This window comes from Eleutherodactylus coqui, chromosome 1 (genome assembly GCF_035609145.1).
Source record: "Eleutherodactylus coqui strain aEleCoq1 chromosome 1, aEleCoq1.hap1, whole genome shotgun sequence".
Lineage (NCBI taxonomy): Eukaryota > Metazoa > Chordata > Amphibia > Anura > Eleutherodactylidae > Eleutherodactylus > Eleutherodactylus coqui.
In genome coordinates, this window is record NC_089837.1 from 103,993,634 (window position 1) to 104,004,955 (window position 11,322).

Below are 11,322 nucleotides of genomic sequence, written 5' to 3' on the forward strand. Positions count from 1 at the left end.
CCATGCAGGATGATAGTGCTGTAGTACATGAAATTGTGCGAATACGCAGAGTGAATTTAAATGAAAGGCAAAAAAGAAAAAAAATACCGTATATACTCGAGTATAAGCCGAGACAATAAGTTTCACCACAAAAAAATGGGAAAACTTATTGACTCGAGTATAAGCCGAGCTATGCTCAAGTATATACTAGGTTAAAAAAAAAACCTCCACTCACCTCCCAGCCGGCATTTGTGTCTGTGCGACAAGCTGCTTGAATTCTCCCCACTCTCATCCCCAGCCGTCCTCTCTAATTGGCGCTGTCAGTGCTGTGTAAGTAAGCGCTGGCGCTCGATCCAATCACAGCGCTTACTTACACAGCACCGACGGCAGGGGATTTGAAAGCCGAGCAGGGAGATGACAGCGGGGAGAATTCTAAAGTAGCTTGATTGGCTGTGAATGATCGAGTAACGGTTGTGATTGGCTGACGCTCGATCCAATCACAGCTCTTACTTACACAGCGCTGACGGCGAGGGATGACAGAGCCAAGCAAAGAAGACAGTGGGGGATAACAGCGGAGAGAATTCAAGCAGCCTGCCGCGTCGGCTGGGAGGTGAGTATGGAGGGTTTTTTTTTAAGCCTTCCCTGACTCTAGTATAAGCCGAGGGGGGCTTTTTCAGCACTAAAAATGTGCTGAAAAACTAGGCTTATACTTGAGTATATCCAGTAATATACTGTGTGTGTGCGTGCGTGCGCGTGTGTGTGTGTGCGTGTATGTATATATAAATAAAAATCTAAGAAGGGCTTCTTGAATAACTCTTCAAATACAACATATTTGGGATGTTGCTTTTGGTACGAGATTTCATAGCAATAGGTATATTCCATCTGTCCTTTATTTACAGATTTACCATATTAATGATGTAATGCTCAAGTCACATTAGTCTTGACTATGAATTATTCACAGATGATTACTGTATAACAGTGTCCATGTTTCTCATCAGTTCTCAGATATGTTGTTGTACACACGGAAGGGCTTGAGTTGCACCAACCAATTTCGGGTTCATGGGCGGCTTCCACTACATGGTATGCTGGTGAGTTCAAATCACGTCAACTTCTTTAAAAAGCATATAGTATAAACACCTCACCGTGACACTAGGAATTCTCAAAACAATTATCACACTATAAACCATTACTTTCAGTGGCACGGTGGTGCCAGACATGTGATTCCAAGTGAAAGTAGCTCTAAATGGTCTGGACAATTTACAGAGCTGTGAGACGCCTGGCATCTTCTGACATGTCACGGTCGCAGCCGTTTGGGGAGAGAAAAGTTGTTGTAAGTTTGGGCCAAATATCCGAAGGTGATTAATTGGATAGCTGGCAAGAATTAAACTGAAGTGTAATCTGCATATTGGTAGTTTTTATATTTTACTCTCAATTATGGCGTGCCTTTTTGCAGGAAAATTCAGACTATTTAAATATTTGTGAAATTTCTAAAGTAGCAGAGTCTGTTCAAGGTTTAATATCCTGTTAGGGAATTCAATGTTCCGTCAATATGCTGTGAGGCTCCAAATCAGAGGTGGTTATGGCGGCCGCCGTGAGAAAGCAATGAAACACAGAGATCAGGCCTGTGTCTAGAAGCAATCTGAGTTTATTGTGTACATTGCCTTATTCTTATACAAAAATAAGTAGGCGTATCCAAGTGTCGTCCGAATCAAAGGCTAGTGTTACAGAGGTTGAATCTGTTATACTGAGGTCAAAGTACTAAGGTGGTGAATAATTGCGTTTTCAATAAACAATGCTTTATTTATTTGAATGTAGACTCCCTGTCTGGTATCCTTGATTCCAATCTACATATTAATCACATGCCCTACCTAGACAGCCGTCAAGAACAAAGCATTCCACACAACCTTTTGATCAGTGTAACGAGATAAACAAGATCTTGGAGACATGATGGACATTTAAGATTACACCTCTACTTAATGTAATTAAGTACTAACCTAAATGTACAAGTATTTAGCAGAGCTTTTCATAGGACACAGAATAGAGTGTACAATTTAGGCCTACAGCCTCCGGAAACGTATAAAGATACATACATATATAAATTAATATGTTCATAACCCTCACAATCCCCCATTTGAAACAGTCCATCTTGAAAAGAGCCTTTGTAGTGGTACTATCAGGGGTGCTAAGCCACCCCTGCCGGTCTTTCTATCCTCTTCGCCGGATCCCCACTGTTGTTGCTCTTTTACGTATGACTGTTTTAACGATATCGTAGAGGGAGCGATTCCAGATAATTTGCTTGTCTCCGTATCCCACAGAATGTCCATAAGTTGCAAACACTCAAAAGAATGAACAAAAGAAACAGTATTAGTAATGGGTGAAACATAAAATCCATCATCTTTCCTGCTGTAGGTGACCATCCAGTAAAAATATCATACCAGTTATATTCGGTGTCTATCTGGATCTTATTACCTATGCTGACCAACTTATCTCCTACCCATATAGTTTGTTTCTCTAATTCCATAAGAGAGAGGTTAGTAACATCCAAATGCTTTTGAAGGTGTTCAGTGTCTTTCATTAGTCTTGCAATTCTACCCAAGGATATAGTCAGATTTGACATCGGGATAGCATCTGGGTGCCAGTAATACTTTATTGCAGCTTCAGCATCTGGCAAAAAGGTGTAAGTTTCTGTAAACCAATGTATCACCGATATGTTCTGTAAACATCCAGAAAATGGAGTGGTGAGATTATACATACTGGTGGTTTTAGTTTGGTTGGTAACAAAGCATATATATTGGGGGCCAACTTCTATCAGCATATGGAAAGACGCAGGTAGCACCGTCCAATCACATATGCTGACTGAAGGCTGCAGGAAACATGGCTCATATGCGGCTGTACTCCGTCCGCATACTAGGCCATCCAGTGTTTCTTCACAGTTCTCTATGCCATGGGTTTTATTTTTACTATCAATCATAGTACCTGTGAACTTGGGCAACCAATATTGGAAAGCATATAGAGGCGGTCCGAACACCACAGGTAGTACTACAGACTTACACATCAGGCTTGTGTCCTTTACATCATAAAATCATTTCCCCAGTGCTATACTCATCAGAGCATCCTACTCTATCAGCCCTGAACCGTATCCAAGATGCTACTGGAATTACATTCTTGAGAATATTTCTCCACAATTTTCCATTATTTGTCATCACATCTGACTGCTTTGTCCCTCTCGTGAATCATATATACATATTGCAGGCTACATTGTGTATAGTTCATGAATTTACTCATATTTACAAACAAATCCTTTTAAACCGCAAAACCAGATTAAAAAGCGTTAATACATCCTTATCATATCCTAATGCAAGACATCGGGGGAGGAACAAGGAAGGCATGCATTGTGCCTGAACATTTATCAATCTAGAAACATCCTGTCCTACCCCAGCCATTTTATTCTTCATCACCTCTAAATCTATAGAGTTCAGAACCCCTACACCTGTACCAATTCCCCCTAATAGGGTATCATAGCATTTTCGTTTTCCTCTGGTGCAGGGTTTCATTGCCTGAAGAGAAATATTATAATGCACAATGGTTTTCTGGCTCTTTGTGGATGATAAGGGGTGTCAAATGCCTGGGAGTTACCCAGGGCAGACATGAAGTGTTGCATTATTTCACCTGTGAAATGTGTACCTCTATCTGACTCGATTACCTCTGGTACCCCGTATCTGCAGACTACCTTATTCATGAGCTTCTTTTCGGTTACCTGCTCATTTACTTTTGTAACAGGGTACGCCTCCAACCTGAAAAACATCAACAACAACAAGCACATATTCATACTTCCCAACACGTGGGAGCTGAATGTCGTCAATTTGCAATCCCTGAAATGGGTAGAGTGGTCCTGGCAAGTGCCTTTGTGGTCAATTTACTTCTGCCCTGTTGCTTACGGCATAGCTCATGCAAAATTGGACAAATGATGTAGCAGCTACAGAGAATCCAGGGGGCAACCCTTTCTCTCTCAAGCATCAGTAGCATAGCTGCCTCCGATAGGTGAGTCTTTCCATGGATCAGCTGGGCCATCATGGGGTACAGGGATCGTGGTCGGCAAGTTACTGACTGTTTGCCATACGCCACCCTGTTCTACTGCTCCCATATTAGTCCATTTATCTTTTTCTTCTTTGCTGGCTTGTGACTGTCAATGTTCAAATTTTTATCAAAGTCCAAATCATAGTCTCTGACTTATGCGGTCAGTATCTTCTTTCCTTCTTTCTTCCACAGTTTAAGGACCACTGCTTTTGCTGTGAAGTCTGTGAGGGCGTTGCCTTTTGCTTCTGCAGTGTTGGCTTTAGTATGAGCTTTCACCTTTAGGATTGCTACTTTGTCTGGTAGGAGTAGGGCTTTCATACGGTTCTGCACTGCTACACCATTCTCAATGGGTTGTCCTACAGAAGTTTAAAAATGTCTGGCCTTCCATATTGGGCCGTAACCATGATCTATGCCGAATACATACCAGGAGTCAGTGTAAATGGTTACCTTCTGTCACTCTACACGCCTCAGTGAGGGCCTTCAGTTCCGCTTCTTGTGCTGAGACATGCGGAGGCATTCTGCTTTTAGAGATCTTGTTGTGTGAACACTGCATATCTGGTGTGGAGTTGTCAATCACCCTGGTACCATCTATAAAAAAAAACAACTCAAAATATGTATTAACAAGGGGTTTCAATAACTCTTTAAAACTTAAACTTTCTTGTTGCATCAATGCTAGACAATCATGCTGATATTCTATTCCAAATAGATCACGTTCTTATTTGCAAAAATTTTAAAAAATAGCTGATCTGTAATACATAGATCACCTATGCATCCCCCTCCCCCATTTGATCACCTATGCCTCCCCCTCCCCCATTTGAAACAGGATACTCGATTGGAAGAAGAGTAGCCGGGTTCACCATTGAAAAGAAATATTAAAGGGGGGGCATGAGCAAAGCACATTGCAACCTTATTTGACGAGCTAGAGACAGATGTTTAGGTTGCACTTGAGTGAGTATACTCTGGATGTCATGAGGGGTGAGAACCACTAGGGGGGGTAGTTCAGGACCAACTCAGAAGACTTGTCAACCATTACTTGTACTGCTGCCACCGCACAGACACAGGAGGGGGGCTCCTCGGGCTACCGGATCCAATCTCATGGAGTAATACCCAAGTGACCGTGGACGTCCTCCATGTTTTTGTGTCAACACTGCCGTCGCATGACCAGAAAGTTCAGTGCAGAAGAGAGTGAAAGGTAGAGTGTAATTAGGAATTCCTAGTGCTGGAGAACTGAGAATAGAGCGTTTTAGTGTATGGAAATTGTCAGTTGCTTCAGGAGTGAGAGAGAAAGGAACACTTGGAAGACAATCATAGAGTGGTTGCATCAGGGATGAGGCAGAACGGATCCAAGGACGGCAGTATGAGACAAGCCCCAAAAAGGTGCGGAGTTTGGCAGCAGAAGAAGGTACAGAAATGGCTTGAACTGCAGCTTTTCGTTCTTCTGTGAGATGTTTGGTTCCTTGAGCTAGGCAATGGCCTAGAAACACAACCTTTTGTTTACAAAGCTGTAATTTTTCCTTTGAAGCCTTGCAGCCATTTTCTGCTAAGAATTTTAGAAGAGAAATGGATGCAGATTGACATGTTTTCAGATCCTCAGCACAAAGCAGAAGGTCATCAACATATTGCAACAGCACAGTTCCATCAGGCGGAGTCCAGGCCTGCAAAACAGACTGGAGTGCCTGGGTGTACATGTTTGGAGAATTCTGCGCACCTTGTGGCAGGACGGTCCAAGCGTATTGTTTACCCTTGAAGGTAAAAGCAAAAAGGTACTGGCAATCCGGATGGATCGGTACACTGAAAAACGCATTTGCAAGATCTATTACTGTAAAAAATGTCGCAGTGGGCGGGACTTGTGCTAAAAGCGTATGTGGATTTGGCACTACTGGGGTGTCGAGTACAGTTACTTTATTAATTTCCCGAAGATCATGTACCATGCGATAAACATCTGGTTGTCCCTTTTGTGTTTTCTTTTTAACTGGGAAGAGGGGAGTATTGGCTGGTGATGTTATTTCCCGTAGTGCCCCCATTTAAATTAAGTCTGTAATTTGTGGGCCTATAGAATCCTCTTGGGCCCTACCCAATGGATATTGTTTTACTTGGGGGGCTACGCATCCTGGTTTTAGTGTGACTACCATGGGTGTCACATTCATATGACCAATATCTGTCTTGGACTTGGCCCAGAGTTCCTGTGGAACTTCCTGTAATATTATTTCCTCTTCTGTAGTTAAGAGGAAAATTGGCTGTGGATCATCTAGAGAAGCCACCATCTGGCAAAATTGTTCTGCGTTTGTTTTTGCAAAATCAATCTGCACTGTTCCTTCTTCAGTAAACTGAATGGAAGCTGACAGGGCAGAGAGTATGTCTGTGCCCATAACTGACAGTGGAATATCATCACTCACCAATAGTTTTGTTAAAACTGTCTGGTCTCTGAATTTTATGGGGAGAGGGTCTGTTTCCTGAAGTTTCTTAGGAACTCCTTCAAGACCTACAACAGTTTGAGCTGTATTTTGCCGGTATGCTGGAGGAATTAGGTGGCTTTGGATGACTGAGGTTGCTGCCCCTGTATCAACAAGGAAAGGAATTTCCTTATTGAGTATTTCCCCTTTAAGAAAAATGGCCACACCCTCTTTTACATTGCTCATGGGGAAGAAGGGCAGAGGGTCGCCGACTATTCAATCTTGGTTTTCTATTTCTCCCTTGGCGACTCGTGCTTTTGTGGGTTGTTCACTACCCCTCTGCTGGAGGAATTTTCTACACTCCCGTTTAAAGTGCCCAGGCTTACCACAGAAATGGCACTTAAGGTTATGTTTGGGATGGGTGCCCCGTTTTATTTTGTTCTCTCCTGTGCTGTATTGTGCTATCATAACAGAGCTATGTCCTTTTTTGATTTTTAAATTTAGTTCAATGCCCTTGGCTGCTTGCACCAGGCCTGCTGCTTCATATTGTCTCCACTCAGGCTTGTTATCCATGAGTTTAGACCTCAAGGGTTCTCGCAATCACTCTACAAAGGCCATGCTAAGTACATGGTCACCCAATTCTTGTATGCCCCTATACCCCAGATCTGACCAACGTTGTTGAAGGCGGGCATAAAATTGCTCTACACTTTCATCCTTCTCTTGTGTGACATTAGAAAGAGACAGGGAGGATTCTTTTAATTTTTCTTTTGCCCAACGTTCTAGACCAATTAAAAATATCTTACCACTTTTTAATTCTCTATGTTTAATTTTATCCCAATCTGTGCCACAATAGTCTTTCACATAATTTAAAATTATAGTTCCCACTGCCTCCCCTGTTTTTAACATAATCAAAGGACCCACATCAGCTGATGTTGCAGAGTATGTGTCTTGTATTTGTGCTATCTGTCTAAAGAAAGGCATAGGTCTGGTCATGGGGTCTGGTAATTGCTGTATAAGTGACATATGCTCTTTAGGTGTCCATGGTCTATATTTAACTTTTTGTGAGGTCATATCATATTGGCTCCTTCTGCCTTCCCCCTGTGTTACATCAGCTCCTATACCACTCTCCGCTCCCTGCATCTCCTCCTTGTCCTCTTCTCCATGCTTCCACTCACTAGCCTTGGATCTAGTGAGCATAGGCATAACCGGTTTGTGCCGAGGAGCTCCGCAAGCAAGGCAGCTCTCTCTCCAATCCGGGTTTTGTTGTCCACAATGCCAGCAGGTCCATCCCTCCTGTCCAGTGTTTGACCTTGGAGTGGATGGCTTGGCATAGGGTGGGGGAGACTGTTGGAATTGAGATGAAGGAGGGGGCGGAGGTGGAAGAGGGAACTGACCTGGCAATGGGGGAGCATAATATATCTGTCCTTTGAATTCTTTTCTCTGATATCCTGCATCTTCTATATCTCTACTTGCCTTTTTCCAACTATTCAACATTTCCTGTAATCCATTATCTTTTGCCCACCCAGCATGGCTGTCTGAAAACCTTTCCCACTGCTGGAGATCTAATACTCCTGTCCCTTTATATCCTATGTGCTTAAACAATTTATCACATCCTCTACCAACTGCCGTTCTGCCTTCTCTTTCTTGTACAATTTCTTTAGCTGTCTTCCATACCTTATCCTCTTTACCAGCAGTATTTCCCATGGCTGGCGGTTTATGTACACCAAGAGGCTTATTATTTTTATTCTTTTATACACATAAAATAATTGTTTGTTTCACTATTTCCTGTGCAGTCTTTCACACCTTATCCTCTTTACCAGCAGTATGGACAATGGCTGGCGGCTTATGTACACCAAGAGGCTTATTATTTTATCCTTTCACACACATAAAACAATCCCCTGACCGTTGAAATATACAAACGGAACTGCAGGGGGCCCTGTCCAGAATCGTGGCCTTGTTAGGGACTCCTTTCAGCGTCACTGAGGTCACGTTCCGTTGATCAAGTCAACTCATCAATCACTCACTCGTGCATAAACAGGCACACATAAAGACAAAAACATTTGCATGTCAGTTACTACTTTTTAAGTGTCAGTACTTCCTCACTTGTCTAAAAGTGTCGGTACTTCCCAACCCTGCTTATTTCCCCCCGTCTCAACTTCTTCTCTTATACCTATAAGAGGCTCCCATCAGGGATTTTATCCCCTGAAAATTTTAGGCTTCCCTGGTACAATTTATACCATGCCTTCCAGAGATCGGCAAGAGGGTTTCATATTCTGTACACTGACCATGCAAAGTAACAAATAAAGACAATAACAGTTAAAGAACACCTGCACAGCATATTCAGCCCACCATATGAATTCTTAAAAAGCTTGAAGATTTATAAGAGGCATGCACTTCTTACCCCTCGGACAGGAAAGGAGCAGCCAAGAAGCACGGATAGATTGTGGCAAGATAAAGCCTTACCTTACTGCGCAGTTTTTGTAAATCCGTGGTTCCGAGTGGCTCCTTATCCCATCTGGGTCCGGGGGGGTTTGAGGTGCAGGTGGTCCTCTTGTTCCTTCAAGCCCCACGTTGGGCACCAATTTCTGTTAGGGAATTCAATGTTCCGTCAATATGCTGTGAGGCTCCAAATCAGAGGTGGTTATGGCGGCCGCCGTGAGAAAGCAATGAAACACAGAGATCAGGCCTGTGTCTAGAAGCAATCTGAGTTTATTGTGTACATTGCCTTATTCTTATACAAAAATAAGTAGGCGTATCCAAGTGTCGTCCGAATCAAAGGCTAGTGTTACAGAGGTTGAATCTGTTATACTGAGGTCAAAGTACTAAGGTGGTGAATAATTGCGTTTTCAATAAACAATGCTTTATTTATTTGAATGTAGACTCCCTGTCTGGTATCCTTGATTCCAATCTACATATTAATCACATGCCCTACCTAGACAGCCGTCAAGAACAAAGCATTCCACACAACCTTTTGATCAGTGTAACGAGATAAACAAGATCTTGGAGACATGATGGACATTTAAGATTACACCTCTACTTAATGTAATTAAGTACTAACCTAAATGTACAAGCATTTAGCAGAGCTTTTCATAGGACACAGAATAGAGTGTACAATTTAGGCCTACAGCCTCCGGAAACGTATAAAGATACATACATATATAAATTAATATGTTCATAACCCTCACAATATCCAAATTGTATAAGCAGCTTTTAGATGGACACTAACTTTGCACACAACATCTGCTCATCTAACAGCTCAAGTATGTATCATCAATCTTGTGTTATACTTGCATTAATTTTTGTATCACTAAAAATCAAGTTTGAAGTGTCTACCACTAGAGGTCTCCCTTCCAGAACCCTTGCAGTCCACTGCCTGTCCTCACGCATTTGGTTTCTCCAGTAACAGGGCCATGGGGACACTGCTAGTTACTACACATAACACAGGAGCGGGCATTCAGAGGATTCCTTGCAGCTGATTGGAGCAGGGCAGCATGATAAGTGTGGGGGAGAAAGTCCTGGCCAGTACAGTACTGACAGAATGGCTGACTTATGTGCCCCCCACACCTGTAAGTGGTTGCAAATAGTAGGGCAGCAGAGAATAGTAAAACTGAATTGATAAAGCTCAAACCGAGTGCAAGCAGCGGTTAATGAAAACCTAGGCTTTTAAACAATGTTTTGAAAACTCAGATATGCTTTAAGTCAGAATTTGAGATAATTCTGTTTTAGATTGTTTGGCATTTGGGATGCAAGAATAGGTCATTTTAGCCTTAATATCGTTGAACATCTTTTGGGGGGGGGGGGGGGGCAATATTTTTTCACTTAAATGCATGTATTTTGGGGTAACAATCATTTTTGCAGTAAGATTTAATTACAAAATTTGCACCATTTGTCTTTTGGAGCTTCTACATATTGCTGCATATAGACACTGCAGTCTAAAGGCCTATTTACATGCAAATGAGTGATAATCGTTGCGGGTAAACACGGCCATTGTGCGCATTTCTGCTGAACAATGATTTGAAGGTGAGTTTAAAATCCATCGTTCAGCCAGAGAGAGACAACACAGACCGCACGCTGTGCTCTCAGCGGGTGTCAGGAGATTACATTGTATTCCTGCTGACAGCCCATGCGAGGACAATACAGCTGTGTGCAGAGCTGAGCCCATATGCTGGGCTTTGCAAACAGCTCATGGAGGCCCTTTTACATGCAAATGAAGATGATAAAGTTGTAATGGACATTAGTGTCCATTAACACTTTATGCAAAATGATCACTAAAACATTATTTGCGTATAAATGGGCCTTTGGTCTCATTAGGAGATCTTACAGGAATGATTCCTTGGTTTTCTTCTGCTGTCTACTTTCCTGCTGTTTTTTATCAGCTAATTTATGAAAACAAACAAAGACAAACTTTGTTGTGCTCCAATTCATGCATTTTAGGTGCAAGACAAAATTTGCCTCCCAAAGGCTTTGATTTGTAAGGGAGAGCTAGAAGTCTTATTTAGTCCAGCCTATAGAATCTCTCAGTATAAGGTTATTCATGGGTTGTATTTCCCACTAAAGCTAAATAAGTTCTACCCAGAAACAGAATCAATATGTGTTAAATGTGACTATTCTGATGTGAATGACTAGTCTAGTTCTGCAGTCATATTGCCAACCATCTGCTCCCTACTTCTTGCATGTTTATCGAATGTAAGTTAGTAAGAAGTAGGGAAACAGATGTTATGACTACAGAACCAGACTACAGTGGGTTTGTTTGCAGTCCGTTAGCCGCAAAAGGCTGGTTACAACAATATAACCCAGCTTATTCTATCTGGGGGTTATCATTAAATAGCAGTGGCAGGACCTGGGGTGATTTCATAAAGTGCACATCTGTAAT

General features: G+C 42.2%; 1 protein-coding gene across 1 annotated transcript in view; it reads left to right on the top strand.

Annotated features, from left to right (window-relative positions):
• The window catches only part of FARP2 (FERM, ARH/RhoGEF and pleckstrin domain protein 2), a 114,528-nt gene that overhangs the window by 94,693 nt on the left and 8,513 nt on the right, over positions 1-11,322 (top strand). The window contains exons 21-22 of the mRNA XM_066599643.1: positions 978-1,067; positions 4,249-4,318. Coding sequence (XP_066455740.1) covers positions 978-1,067; positions 4,249-4,318 — 160 coding nt within the window. The remainder of the gene's footprint in view (positions 1-977; positions 1,068-4,248; positions 4,319-11,322) is intronic.